Source organism: Cervus elaphus, chromosome 17 (genome assembly GCF_910594005.1).
Source record: "Cervus elaphus chromosome 17, mCerEla1.1, whole genome shotgun sequence".
In the NCBI taxonomy this organism is placed as follows: Eukaryota; Metazoa; Chordata; class Mammalia; order Artiodactyla; family Cervidae; genus Cervus; species Cervus elaphus.
In genome coordinates this window covers 35,518,011-35,533,822 of record NC_057831.1, presented here as the reverse complement: position 1 = coordinate 35,533,822, position 15,812 = coordinate 35,518,011, and the positions used below count along the sequence as shown (strand labels likewise).

The 15,812-nt window shown below is 37.4% G+C and overlaps 1 protein-coding gene across 2 annotated transcripts in view; it reads left to right on the top strand.

Annotated features, from left to right (window-relative positions):
* The window catches only part of MMRN1 (multimerin 1), a 63,218-nt gene that overhangs the window by 13,381 nt on the left and 34,025 nt on the right, over window positions 1-15,812 (top strand). For both annotated transcript variants that reach the window (XM_043871299.1, XM_043871298.1), the window contains exons 2-3: window positions 6,684-6,803; window positions 9,890-9,996. In XM_043871299.1, coding sequence (XP_043727234.1) covers window positions 6,684-6,803; window positions 9,890-9,996 — 227 coding nt within the window. The remainder of the gene's footprint in view (window positions 1-6,683; window positions 6,804-9,889; window positions 9,997-15,812) is intronic.

Genomic DNA, 15,812 nt, shown 5'->3' with positions numbered 1-15,812 from the left:
TTTTCCCCAGTATGCTTTGGCTTTTCTGAGCTACTTGCATTTCCCATATGAATTTTAAGCTTTAAATTTCTGCAAAAAAGGCAGCTGGGATTTTGACCAGGATTGTGTTTAAGAGATCGGATGGCAATATTCACCAAATTGACCTAACAATGTTAAGTTTTCTAATTGGTAAACACTTTTTATTTATTTACGTCACCTTTAAGTTCTTTCCACGCTATTTTGTAATTTTTGTAATTCCTTTGTTAAATGTTTCATGAGGACATGATTACTTTGATACTAATGTGAATGGAATTGTTCCTGGTTTCATTTTTTGAATAGTTTCTAATGTGTAGAAATACAACTATTTCTCATATATTACAACCTTGCTGTATTTGCGTATTAGCTCTAGTAGTGTTTTAGTGGACTCAGAATTTTCTACATGCAAGAAATATGCAAATATAAGTTTTACTTCTTCCTTTTTAGTATGGATCCATTTTTTTTTTACTCTTCCCCAATTACCCTGAATAAAACCTCCAGTAAAATGTTAAAAGTTCCATCTTAATGGCTCACTTTTCTTTAAGAGCCTCATATAAGTGCTTAGCTGTAAGTCCAAACTTGGGAATCCCAATATGACAAAACTCAGCCCTTCCCCAGAATCCACACAATTGCCATCTAATAGTGAGTACAGCTACTCTAGACAATACTTTCCTCCTATTTGCAGTAAATCTGTTTGCCCTTTTGATAATTCAAATTGTATATATCTTAAAATTGGTTGAAAATTTATGCTTTTATATCCCTGGTCTACCAAAAAGTTTAAAGTGAGGATTATATTTTGGTCTGAAGCTTCCTTAACTTTACTAGCAATTAGTATATCATCCACATATTAGATTAAAACTCCATCAATTAGAGATCCCTAAATTCCTTGGCTAAGTCTTCCCGCAAAATAGGCAGCAGCAGGGAGGGGCATGCTAAAATCCTTGTGGCAATACCATCCAAAAAATATGTCTTTATATTAGTCTCTGGCTCATCCCGTTCACAGGCAAACAATTCTTGGGACTCAGGGCTATGTAGCAAAAAGCATCTTTTAAATCCAGAACTATAAACCAGCAGTAGGCTCTAGATAAAGCTGTTCACAAAGTATATGTGTTTGGCACCACAGGATATATATCCTCTACAGTTTGGTTAATGGCTTTCAAATGTACAAAAATGATAATCTCTGGTCCTGAGTTTTTGTTATTTATTTATTGGCCATGTCACATGGCTTGTAGGAACTTAGTTCCTGACTAGGTATTGAACCTAGATCACAGGGCTTCCCCTGTGGCTCAGCTGGTAAAGAATCCATTTGCAATGCAGGAGACCTGGTTCTATCCCTGGGTTGGGAAGATCCCCTGGAGAAGGGAAAGGCTATCCACTCCAGTATTCTGGCCTGGAGAATTCCATGGACTATACAGTCCATGGGATCACAAAGAGTCGGACAGGACTCTGCAACTTTCACTTTCACTTTCTTTCACAGATCACAGCAGTGAAAGACTGGAATCCTAACCAGAAGCTCGCTAGGGACCCCTCTCTGAATTTTTGTACAAGCAGCATTGGAGGGTTATATGGGGGTTAAGAAAGTCAGATTAATTGGCATATAAGAAATGTGGCTATCAGAGGCTTTATACTTTCCTCCACATGCTTCTTTTGAAGGCTATTGCTTTGAATTTGGAGTCCTGGCACCTGGACGAATTTTTACTACTATTGGGTCAGCCATCTTAGTTCTTACTGTCCTCCTGTCATCCCAAACACCTAGACTTACCTTCCTGAAATTTTTCAGGAATTTCAGGTTGATGTTTTTCTCCCAACTATAACAGAACAGCTTGGAGAGTTTCCATAGTAGTGCTCAAAATAGTTTACTAGTTGGCTAGCAAAAATACCAAGAGCCTAGAAAGGCCTTTTCTCACATACATAGGGTGGGTCTGGTGTCTACCAGCAGAAACTCAAGATCTGGGTGATGCAATGTTGGCTGCACCCTTGAGTTCACCGGAGATGAAGGCACCAATCTGGGGTTCAAAGCATACTTTTTCCTTTATAGAGTAGAGTCTTGCCCTCCTCACCAACTTTTCACCTTAATGCTGGTTCTGAGGGGTTAGCCCACCCCTCCAAGAATGAAGGTTTAGAAAGAGAGAGAGAGCACCTGGGTGGGCATGCAACCCCTACATCAAAGCTTGGTCAATATCCTAAGTTTTAAACCCAAGAGCTGAGAATGGATTGCAAATGGATTGTCTATGGTTTGCAAGTCTCGAGAAAATGGCCTTCCCTTACTCCCCTCAAAAAGAAGGAAACGAAACAGCCTCAATAGGCATGAAAGAGAAAGCAAGAACCTTAGGATTTATTTGTTTATTTGAACCTTAGGATTTAGAAGCCAGTTCCTAGTTTTGTTTGGTTTCTGGAAAGAAACAAGCCAACGTAGCAGTGACTTGGCTGTAAGAATTCCCCAAGACACCACTGAAGAGACCGACAGTCTCAAAGATGAACCGCGTGGATGTGAGGACTCATTCAGGGGTCACTGGAAACCTTTCCATTAGAGATGGTTGTCGGAAGTATAGTGTACACACGTGTTAGCCAGTTGCCAAGGAACTCCATCCACGCATTCCCATGACTGCCGCCAGCTTGGTCAGAGGACCGTCAGTAGTTTTCTCCCACGTGCTGGATGTGGGCTTGCCTATTGCAGAGGATCTGTCTCAATCACCACCTTGAAAGCTTACCTGATGAGGAGGGTGGAAGAGGTGACCATATCACCTTGAAGAAAGTGAAGTGAGGAGGCTACCTGAGATTCAAAGCTGAATTTGACAGAGGACACAGGTTGCGACAGTGAAGGCCAGGGAAGCCTGGGATGCTGCAGTGCATGGGGTTGCAAAGAGTTGGACACAACTGAACAACTAAACAGGTTGAAATAATCAAGCACTCACTTCTTTCAGAGCATGTTGGGGTTTAATCTTCCTAGTAGAAAATCAAAGCATTTTACCTCCCCAGTAAAGACCACAGACAAGTGAATCAAGACATCTGGGCAATTTCCAGGTAGAAAGCATTCACTTCAAAGCCTCCTCCACATTATAGCCTGTGGCATTGAGCACCACCACCAATGTTTGTTCCTACTGGCAGAGTTTCCTCTCTGCCATATATTGACAAACAAACATATGTTGTTGTCACTAAAGTATGTCTGAAGTTTTACAACCCCCGAGACCATAGCCCTCCAGACTCCTCTGTCCATGGGATTTTTCAGGCAAGAATACTGTAGTGCGTAGCCATTTCCTTCTCCAGGGGATCCTCCTGACCCAGGGATGGAATCTGTGTCTACTGCATTGGCAGGCCAATTTACTGCTCAGCCACCAGGGAAGCCCTGCATACATGTACACACACACACTTAATAGCTGTTTAATGCCTGCTAGCTTGGCTGATACAAAAGAAGGTTAAAATTATCAGTGAGGAAAAACCAAAATGTATTCAATTGTATAAAGGCTTCTTCCCTTTCAACAAACAGGGATAAAGCAAATTTCCTCCCATTTTTCCTCTTTTACAAAAGAAGTCTAATTGTAAGAGAGTGTTATAATTCAAAGGCCATTCTGTGGCATTTGCCTCAGACTCCAGCTGATGTTAGAGCTATGCTGTGTAACAAAAGAAAGCCATTTTCTTTTTGTTGTTGTTTTTCATAACTTTAATATACCATATATACAGTAGGAAGTTTTATATAGAATTGCAAGAACATGTTACCTTTTAAAGAATAAAAGCACATAATTGAAAGAGCCATGTTATAAGCAAGGACAGGTACAAACTTACTGATAGAGTTCTGTAACCAAATGATTCTTAGATATCTCCATTAGAAAGTGTCTCCATCTTGGAGATAGTTCAACTTTCTCCAGCCACTCTTAGATGTATTTAATACTACTTAACTGCTATTTTCAATGAGCTTACTAAGCATTCTCTTAAAGTTTTATTTGTGTTTTGGAAGGTGTTTTTTTGCTTTTATAGCTGGCTAAATGCAGGCCAAGTTGACTACCATATTATTTAAACTGCAAGTAATTACATAAAATTCTTTTTTCCTGTTACTTCTTTAACTATCTCAACCTTCCTTAAATTCCTATTTGTTTAATAACATTGCCCCACCTGTTTTCTCTCTTTAATCTCTTTCATTAACTCACTCTAAAGGCTCATGGGTGTCTCATATCATGCTGACCAAGTTGGAAATCGATGATTTTTCTTCTAGTTCCCATTTTACTAATTTTATTTCATGTATTTCCCATTTATTTTTCCTATGCTTACTCCTTAGGCCGATTGGCATGGTCACATACTTCTTTTCTTTTCCCATTAAATTTGCAAGTAAATGGTTGAGGTACCCCATTTTGGAAGTTTCCCCCCTACACCTCAGGAAGACCAGAGGAAAATGATACCAAGGAGGTGTCTTAGGTGGAAAATTCCCCTAACCCAGGCACAGAATTTGTTCTGGAGTGGGCAGTTTTCCTGATTTACACTCCCTCATCTCTCCTTGACTGTCTCACACAGCAGAGTAATCAGGGCTGGTTCCATTAAGAACATACATCTATACCTCCAGGCAATCATATAGGCATGAGTGAAAAGCCAACCCCTGCAGAAAGCAAAATTTCTAGTCAGAGAGCAATGTCTTCTCCTGAATCAGAGGGCCCTCATTAATATCAGGTTTAGGGACTTCTTTGGGGGTCCAGTGAGTAAGAAACTACCTTCCAATGCAGAGGATGCAGGTTTGATCCCTGGTCAGGGAAGATTATGCATGCCTTCTGGCAACTAAGGCCGTTTGCTGGAATTACTGAGCCTGCACTCTAGAACCTGTGAGCCGCAAGGGAAACAGGACACAGCCAAAATTAAAATAAATAAATAAAAGTTGTTTTTTTTAAATGTATCAAGTTTATCACTTGGTAGCAGTCATTCCAAGAGCCAATGGCTATTAACCAAGCCTAACAAAATAGATACAGACAAGCATGGACAAAGAAATTCAAAAGCCTGGGACTCAATCCTTTGAGTACCTCAGCAGCCTTTAATTCCCACCCTACCTTGTGGAAGTGTTTGACCCTCAGTCCTGTCCGACTCTGTGGGCTATAACTCACTAGGCTCCTCTGTCCATGGGATTCTCCAGGCCAGAATACTGGAGTGGGTTGCCATTCTCTTCTCCAGGGAATCTTCCTGACCCAGGGATTGAACCCGGGTCTCCCGAGTGGCAGACAGAGTCTTTACCGTCTGAGCCACCCGGGAAGCCACACCACCCACCCTTACGGTGGGACTCTAACAATCCTGAGAAGGTTTCAGCACAATTTCAGCACAGGCACCTTTTAACAAGGTTACTCACCCTAAAGTTGTCTTATCCTGAAGCAGTTTCTCCTCTCAGAAGTGAAAACAGCACGGAGGAGCCTGGAGAGCAGCAGCAGGGATACAGGAACCTGACTGCTGACCCCTAGACAAGTTTGGTCTGGGCGGCCACTTAGGGTCGGGCCAGGGTTCACATGCTGCCAGGGGCCATAGTGCCCCGGTGCCTTTGGCAGACAGTCATAAGATTTCTCTCCCTTGGCATCACCAAAATCTCTACCTAGCAAGGGCTCCCTCTCCACCGTGCACAGAAGCCAAGGTACCAGCTTTTGAGAAGATAAAAGTGTATTGCAAGGTTGACTGGCTGTCTCCTGCATCCAGGGCTCAGGGTGAAATTTGGGGGAATTAGGGAAATTTTAAACTTGGAACCTGATTGACTAGTCTTGAACCTGATTGACTTAGTCCATATAAGCTCCCTCTGTTGCTGGAAGCCAGATTTTCCTGATTGAAGAACTTCTCATTTCATGAAAGCCTCAAATAGCAACATTTCTGTCCTATTGAGCTCCACAAACCAAAGATTCTTGATCCTGCAGTTATTCTGGAGATAAGGGTTCCTGTCTTACATGTGCCCAGTGCTGTCTCTGTGAAATAACTCAAGGTTTCATTAACCAACAGTCTGCTCAAGGAAGCAAGACCCCTTTAGGCTGGTGCTATTTCCATTTGATTAATCAATGATGTATTTAAGAATACGAAACTGGTTTAAGCTGGTCAATATTTTACCTGCTGTTTAAAATTTAATAAGCTTAATGTTATTTTTGCTATTGTAACTATAACTGATCTTAGCCATATGGCTAAACTTTTTATTAATTATAAAAATGTTGATATTAATCTTCACTAAATTGCTAAACTCATTTATTATAATCATTTACATTGACTGTATTTTCTTCATTCACAATCATGTCACCTGTGGCTAATAACAATTTTTCTTCTCTTTTGAACCTTACACCATTCATTTGCTTACATTTGTCTTACTGCATATTGTTCAATGGGTCTAGGTTTGAGTCACTATCTCAGTCTAATATTGATAATTTGCATAAGGGCAATCTTGGATTTTGACTTAGCTTATAGCTCAACAGTAGAGATTCTGGTTTTAGCTATGATTTATTCTTAATTTACTTTGATCTTACAATGTTTATTATCCATAAATACAGTCATGCAATAACAGGCATGTTTTCTTTCATTTCTAGATATTTTAAAGCTAGATATCAAATTTTCAAGGTATCTAATATACAGTAGTGGCAGTAGACATAGGTCTATGAAAATAATCTTGATGAAAAGAATGCTTTCTGAAAATAATATTTCCCTAATGTAAATGATCTCTTCCTTAGGAACTGGTGCGCTTATGTACATACCAGATTATCTCCAACAGTGATACTGGACAACCAAGTCACTTATGTTCCAAGTGGCAGAGGGCCCTGTGGCTGGACCAGTGGACCCTGTCCTCAAAGGTATGTAATGTTTCTTGAAAATACCCACTGCTTATACCATAATCATGTGTGGCCTGTAATATGCAGAGAAAGTTAATCATACCAAGTACATGTATGTACAGGAGGGTCAGGGTAGGGCCATCACATTAAACTAGATGTGTGATCTTTAGTTAAAATGCACAAACTAATTATCCTTGCATCCAGTCCCATCATTTCATGGCAAATAGATGGGGAAATAGTGGAAATAGTAGCTGACTTTATTTTTCTGGGCTCCAAAATCACTGCAGTTGGTGATTACAGCCATGAAATTAAAAGACAGTTACTCCTTGGAAGAGAAGGTATGACCAACCTAGACAGCATATTAAAAAGCAGAGACATTACTTTGCCAACAAAGGTCCATCTAGTCAAAGCTATGGTTTTTTCCAGTAGTCATGTATGGATGTGAGAGTTAGACTATAAAGAAAGCTGAGCGCCAAAGAATTGATGCCTTTGAACTGTGGTGTTGGAGAAGACTCTTGAGAGTCCCTTGGACTGCAAGGAGATCCAACCAGTCCATCCTAAAGGAGATCAGTCCTGGGTGTTCATTGGAAGGACTGATGTTGAAGCTGAAACTCCAATACTTTGGCTACCTGATGTGAAGTGCAAACTCATTTGAAAAGACCCTGATGCTGGGAAAGATTGAAGGCAGAGGAGAAGGGGACAACAGAGGATGAGATGGTTGGATGGCATCACTGACTCAATGGACATGGGTTTGGGTAGACTCTGGCAGTTGGTGATGGACAGGGAGGCCTGGCGTGCTGCAGTTCCTGGGGTCACAAAGAGTCGGACACGACTGAGCGACTGAACTGAACTGAACTGCCACTTATGGGTGTTTTTAGCATATGTGAGATAAATGGAGTAACATGCTTAGCCTAGTGCCTGGTACTTTGTGGGTTTTTAATAAATGTTAACTCTTATGTTTGTTTCTATTTTTATTATTACTATTATTCTATGACCAGACCAACAATCCTTTAATTCCATGAAATTCATATGGTTCTAAAGGTTTATTGATAATTTCCCTTTCATACTAGGCTAAAGAGAAGCCCATAACTTGGCAAGCCACTAATTGCAATTATGCATGGTAAAGCACCTAGGTGGGTTCTTTCTTCTTGTGTCTATTTTAATGACTTATGTTACTTAGGGTTTTTTTTTTAATTATATAATTCTCCTAAAATGTGAGGCTGAGTGATAAATTCTCTGAATTCATGCAGTCACAGTAGCTCAGCTGGGGGTGTCTCAGGAAAGCCTGCAATAAAAACTAAAATTGTTATTCAGGCCATGATGGCTAATGTTATGCAAATTATCATACAAAATAACTCAGGCAATGAATCAGTCTGGAACAGTGTGCAGTAAGGATACATAAAATCAAGGTGTTTCTTAGTCCCTAAGGGCAAAGCTAAGGTCCAAGGTCCAATGAGCTAAGCACATCTTAGGGATTTGGGAGACCTGAGGTCCAGTTCTTCTTCTGGCATTTATTCGCTTTACGACAATTTCCTAGTCAATGTGCAATACAAAGAAAGGACTGTTAATTCTTTAGTAGTGAAAATATCACTAGAGTAACCCTAATCACACTGCCCTTCTGAGTTTAAGGTGAGCTTTTTTTTTCTCTTTGAACAAACTAGAAATATGTATCTTTGTTCCCGTTTTTTAATCTTTCTCTACATTTGAGTGAATCTCTCCATTTACCTTCTATTTCAGTACAAATGCAACATTTGTCAGTTTTTCTTTGTCTGAGCCACATGCACCAGGGATACAGTTTGTCAAAGCAGGAGTGGTTGAGTCCGACAGTAATGCAACTAACTGCTTGAGTTCACCCTGATAAACTCTAGAGTCTTTTCCCAAACTGCCTTACCCCCTGTTTAGCATTAGCTGCTGGACTAGAGACGCTATTTCACTGGACAGAATTATTTGCTGATTATAATTTACAGAAATAAATACAGATAAATGATTAGCCTACTTTCAGAGATGAAAGAAGTCGTATAGCTCATTTTAAAATTGAGAAATAATTTCACACATAATTAATCACCCGTCAAGTTATCACAGAAAGTAAGACCCAGCCTGTTATAATACATTTCCCCACATAATCAGAGTTTATCCATGAAAGTGACTACTGTTGTCTCCACATAGTCATATGTGACAGATTCAGATAATAGTAGGTTCCTCATCAGCAAGCCAGGGTAATAATACTGTCCTCATAGAACTAATACGAGGATTAAACAAGATAATACAAACCAATTTCACAGACCCACTTAATAAGAAGTATTACCTAAATATTAAAGTCATAGGGATAAGAATCATGTGACCAAGTTGTATTTATGATTTACACTTACATATTTAAAGCTTGCAATTTAGTACCATTTTCTATTTATTATATATTGATTATTAACTTAAAATGCTATAGTTTCTTCATTTCCCTTTCATGGTTTCTTCTCAGAAACATTTTCTCATGTTAGAGCCTTTTCTCTCTCTCCCCCCACCCCCCACCCCCGGCTTCTTTCCTCTCTCTCTCCCTCTAAGAGAGATACTATATAAGAGAAATAATAGGTAGTATAATTTAAAAACTTGAGAGATAAGAAAGTACAGGTTAAAATCATAGTGGTATCATATTTTTAATCAGATCACCAATGTCTAACTCGTTTCAAGTTGTTTAATATTGATCTGGAGAAAAACAGATTCTTTTAATCCAAATGATATAAGAAATAGTAAGAACTAAAACTAATTATTCCCATAACCTATTTAAACATTAGAATCAAAATAGATTTTAACATTGGTTTAGTGAAAAGCATTATCAAGGGAAAAATCGTAGTATCTTTAGAAAACATAATGATAGGTATAAATTTTAAATACCAAAGAGTATAAACCTTAATGTTGTTTTATAATGTATTTAAAGAACTCTAAGTTTGACAGTAATATTGATGATGAAGATTATTATGATAAGAAGAATAACAGATAACACTTAACATATGCTTATTATATTAAAGGCATCATCCCCAACACTTTTATTCCAACCGATAATTTAATGTGAGACAAATAATCTATTTTCCCCCAATTGTGCTCCTCTCCTCTAGATCTCAGAAGATATCAAATTCTGTGTACAGGATGCAACATAAGATTGTTACCTCATTAGAATGGAAGTGCTGTCCTGGTTTCAGCGGACCAAAGTGCCAGCTAAAAGGTATCTAGGTTCTATGCATGAGACAGGGTGCTCAGGGCTGGTGCACTGGATGACCCTGAGGGATGGGATGGGGAGGGAGGTGGGAGGGAGGTTCAGGATGGGGAATACATGTACACCCGTGGCTGATTCATGTGAATGTATGGCAAAAACCACCACAATATTGTAAAGTAATTAGCCTCCAGTTAAAATTTTTAAAAAGGTATATTCTAATAGCAATTTCATAATCACAATGAGAAGCATAAAACTACTAAAGAATAAGCAACTGATTCCAAAGGAGTTGTGTTTTCTCTTTTGAACCCAAGTAAATTAACATGCAGCGAAACTACCAAGACTTACTATTTTAGAGCTTCCTAATGTGAGAGCTATTCCAGCACCCTAAAATTTCATAAGCCATCCTTTAAATTCTTTCATTTTTGTATTGGTTTCATATGATGAATAATTGGAGATCCATCTAAATATTTTAATTTCCCTTAGCTCTATGGCATCAACAATGCCTTATTAAAATATCAGAAATCCTAACTTTATATTTTTAAGTAAACTGTCTTTAGAAGTGACCCTATGTAAAAATAAAATCATCTTCTAGTTTTGTTCCAGTTCAATCATTTGAAATAATATCATCTATAAATGAAATTCTGCTTTTTGAAACATATCCTAATGGAGCCATTTTTCAACAAAGTTTAAAGATTTTCTGGTGGCAAGCCTGATCAAATGCATGGTAACCTGCTATGGTCTAACATCCATGTGACTATTATTTTGCTTTGGGCTTTAAATAGGTTTCCTTTGAAAAATAAAATACAGCATCAGAATACATATTTTAAATGAATGAATATTACAAGAAAGGCCATTAGCGGTAGCAGGGAATTCAATCAACAGTGTAAGAGACTGTGATTAAAAATTAATGTAAGTGTAGAGAAACCATTATGATTCACATTTAAAAAAAAGAAAGTTGTAATATAAAAGCTCTAGGAAACTTGCAGTTTAGTTAAGGATATTATATATGGTTCTTCTAGCCCATTCATTGAGAATCCTAAGCAAATTTCACTGTACTGCTATTTATTCTGGATCTGGACTGAATTTCATAAATGTTACTTAATACATTTTCAGAGTATAGCAGCATCTATACCAAAAATATTTGCAAACAAGGTAATTTGGCATGTTCTAAAAAAACCTCAAAATATGATCCAGCTTTCAAAGGATTTCTGATTTCCATCAGGTACACAGACATACTCTCTGTGATAAAACATATTTGTTTATAGTCTATGTATGTCAGATGGTTAAGAGTTCTGGAGAACATTTAGTACTCTATTTCTAAAGTCTACAGTTCATTTTTATATTTCTCTTCTTATGAAAAAAGATCCTTAGGATTATTAATTCCATTAGCATTTCTTAAATATTCAGTGTTTGTTCAGAAGGGTTCACAATATACCCTTCTAGAAATTTTGAATGTCATTCCACGTCCTATTGTACCTAACGGACTGAATGCAGACATGTAGCAGGAAGAGGAGTCTGTATGTCAAAGATTGTCATGGTCTCCAGCTGATGAGGACTATGTTTCTTCATGCTTCTTCCTTTTATACCTGCTAATGGATTATTAATCACTAAAGGTGGACTGTTTATGCCTAGGAGGAAAAAACACAGAATTCCATCATTATGAATAGACACACACAATTAAAAAAAAGATTGGTTGACAGTTCTGAATACATACTATGTACTCTTTTTTCAAAGTATTATATGAAATATTTAAACTGAATCCAAATGGGATTTGCTTTGTGTTTTAACAACACCTCCTGGTATAATGGAAGCAACCTGTGGATACCTTTAATACTAGATTCACAAATCATTATCTTGAATCCCCATTAACAAACACATCCCACAACAGTTCTGACTCCGACTTTCTGTCACAATACTGTAACTAGAATTATGCAGGTACCTGCTGGTTAAGCTGCTGTGGGAAGGTCTTCTTTCCATTGAAATCTATGGTAGGAATAATTTTCTGATGGTAGATGTGCCCATTGTGTCATTTTGTCATACAATCAACCCTAATACAACTGTGATTCCAAGGGAACCTACTGTTGCTCCGTACGATATCCTGACCATCCCAGTCTTCACTTTTATTGCAGTACATAAAAGCTGTTGAATTTTTTATTAGTGCAGTTGATGCACTGGTAGTATCAAGAAATTCTGTGTCCCTTTGTCCCTTGAACCGTTCTTCATTATCTCATCTATCCTTGGGGCAGGGGGTGGGGGGTGAGGGGGAGTGCACACATTTTCCTTCTGATTCCTACCCAATTACATACTAAGGTACTCCTCCCCTTTTCATCACGCCTTATATATGTGCCAACAGTCTTTTATTCATACGTGGGAGAGAAAATTGTCAGGTTTCCTTTGACAGCACTCTCAATGCTGTCTCATATGACAAGCAGCTCCAAATACGGCAAGAACAATCAGTGTGGCTGATCCATTCTTTAAATCCCTTCAGAGCCCTCAAGGGTTTGAAATAACCGGGTTATGTAGCCACGATGACAATTACTTCCGTGTTAGTCCTTTACAACAGGAGGGAATTATTTTATTCATAGAAAATTTGTAAAATATTACACGAATTTCATAAATTCTTCTTTCCCCACAACTTTCCTTCCCACAACAAAATTAACTTCATAATAGAAAAAGTAACAATTTTAATTTAAATTGCACTGCTGCTGCTGCTGCGGCTAGGGAGGTCTTTTTAAATATATAATCAATAGATCAGAAAATGGAATTGCTGGCAACTATACTCTCATTTATTTCTCCAGCTTCATTTTCTGCCCTTCTCTTTTTCTGTCTCTCTCTCTTTCACTAGACCAGTCCCCAGCCTGTTAGGAAAGGATGTGTGATCCAAAATCCATGGGGGCAAAAGAATTTGAAAAGAAAAACAGGTACATGTTTATGTATAACTGAATCACTTTACTGTATGTACACTTGAAACTACACAACATTGTTAATCACCTATACACCAATATAAAATAAAGCATTAAAAAAAAAACCCATGGAGCATTTCTTTCTGTGGTCTTATTCTCCAACATACTATTTATATTATTACTAACCTTCCACACATGCTCTTTTTGCTGCAACTCAGAGAATCAAAATTCTGGTAAGAAGTTCTAGATTAGCTACTAAAATATTAGTCATACTCTTAAGAAGAAACTAAGTTTTAAAAAGCGTAAGTGAATAGAGTTTTGTTGGGAAGAAAAAGGAGCACCAAGTCCAATATCAAAGTAACATTTTTATATATTTTACATTTGTTACACCTTTCTTGAGGGTCAGCAAGCTTCTCTTCACAAAGTGACCTAGATTTGTGATATGGTATCCAAGATATGTTTTGAAATATCAGTAATGATATACTTTCTAAGACAATTTTATAAACTTTGCAATAATGTGCTTTTCCAGTAGATGTCTCTAAAATGTTCTGAAGTAGTTAAAGGAAATTTTGGCTTGCTCTAATGACACAAAGGACAGGAATTTAAGTTCAAATAATGTTAGATTAGAGAGGAGGGGTAAAAAACCCTAAAAATCTGTTTTTAAAAAAATCCAGTCAGCTTTAATCAGATCCTCTATCTAGGAAAAAGGTATTTTGTAAAACTTTTATAAAATATATCATAGTTATTATGAATGTCAAAAAATGTAATTAGTTGGTTATTAGAATAAACAGACCCTGCCATATGTCATGAATATATAAAAATATTTCTTTTCATAAGTCTGCACTAATTCAATAAATTATGTAAGAGCTATTGTACTATTTTAAATATGGGGCTTCTCTAGTAAGATTATTTTGAAAATTACTTCAATTAATATACCATAAAATTACAATATTTGAAACAAAAAAAAACTATATTTCTTATATTTTTTTCATATCTAGTTCTTCTTGGTGGTAATTAATGCCTTCCCCTGAAAAAGAACATTACCTCCTCTGCTCAATAATATTACAATACGTTTAGTAAAAAACCACAATGTACTTTTGTTGCATCAAACTGTATTCTTCTATTTAGCTACTAAATCTCAGTAAATGTTTACATATGTACTCAACGTCATCATGTGAGGGTTCAGTGATCAAAGGATCAGCTGGAAACTGGCCTTGTCAAGCCACACAGGAAGTGTGGTTCTAAGGTGGAGAGAGCAAGCTTCCTCAATACTGAGACACCATTAATGACTTCCTCCACATGCCTCAAAAGCCTGGAAGGAAAAAAAACTCAAAAATAACACCTATCTAATTAAAAGAAAAAAAGGAAAAGCACCTAATAAAGGAACAGTTGCTCTTGACACTTGCTAACCTTGCTTCTCTTAAGCCCTGATCCACCAAGATCAGAGATTCTAGTGCAAGGGAAAAAAGAGTAATTATATTGGGAGAAGAGAAAAAAGAAATTCAGTTTTTAAAATATATTGAACTTTTTAAAAATCAGAAAACATAAAGATCTGTAGAATTATTCTACTTAAATTAATGTCCTGTCTCAGCACCAATCTCTTAGAAAGGATCAAGAAAAAAAGACTTAGAAATTTGTACCTAATGGAACAAAACAAAGGTTTCTGCTTAAGCGCAAGAAAAGAAGCTTGTCTGGAAAACCTAGAATCGTGGCAGTCCTGTGGTAGAGAATACATAAGGAAGACAGAAAGATTGCTAAATGAAAAAATAAAAGAGCGTCGATCAACCAGGAATTTTATCACAGGAGAGTAACTGACTCCACTCTCAGAGATCCTATCAGTGCTTCTCCACCATCTAAATCCCGAGAAATAAATTGGGATGAATGCAAGTATTGAATTCCAGTCAACAAACAGAGCTAAGAAAAGATAACAAACTATTGAATTTGTTAAACAGGCATTTCAGGTTTTTAACAGCCTTGGCAGAGACCCCATCCAATGAATTCCACAGAAAAGAGGTTCATATGACAATTGGATCTCAAAGATCTTTTGTGGTGCTTATGGTTGTTTCTTTTACTTAGGAGTACAATTCTTCATCCATTTCCTCCTAAAATAATTAATTAAAAATAACTATAGCTAAGAGCAAATGTGAAGTTTTATACACACACACACACACACACACACACACATGCAATCACATTAGTTTTTGTCATTCAATATTGAAAGAGTTTCTTTCCACTTATATTTTCTTTCAAATCAGTCTTTTTAAAACTTTAAAAAATACGCAGAAATATTCCTAGATTCCTTAAGAACCTCCATACCATCTTCTATAGTGGCTGGAAACTCAAACAGGGGCTCTGTATCAACCTAGAGCAGTGGGATGGGGAGGGAGACGGGAGGGAGTTTCAAAAGGGAGGGGATATATGTATACCTATGGCCCATTCATGTTGAGGTTTGACAGAAAACAGCAAAATTCTGTAAAGCAATTATCCTTAAACAAAAAATAAATTAATTAAATATATATATGGAGAAATATTAACTGTTATTTCATAAATTTATTTCCACATGCTGAGGAATGAATCACCAAAGATGAGTATGCAAGAAAACTAAAGACTTCAGTCAATATTTCTGTGTTAATCTTTATCCTTTTCAGTTTCTTTTTTCTTCCTAAAGTGTTAGTGTTAGTCAGTCAGTCATGTCCGACACTTTGTGAACCCCGTGGACTGTAGCCTCTGTCCATGGAATTCTCTAGGCAAGGATACTAAAGTGGGCAGCCAGTCCCTACTCTAGTGGATCTTCCAGACCCAGGGATCAAACCTGGGTCTCCCACATTGCAGGCAGATTCTTTACCATCTGAGACTTTCTGAAAGCTTTCTTTATTTAATTCTCTTCTCCCATTTTCTTATTCTAAAGTTTTTTCTTATCTT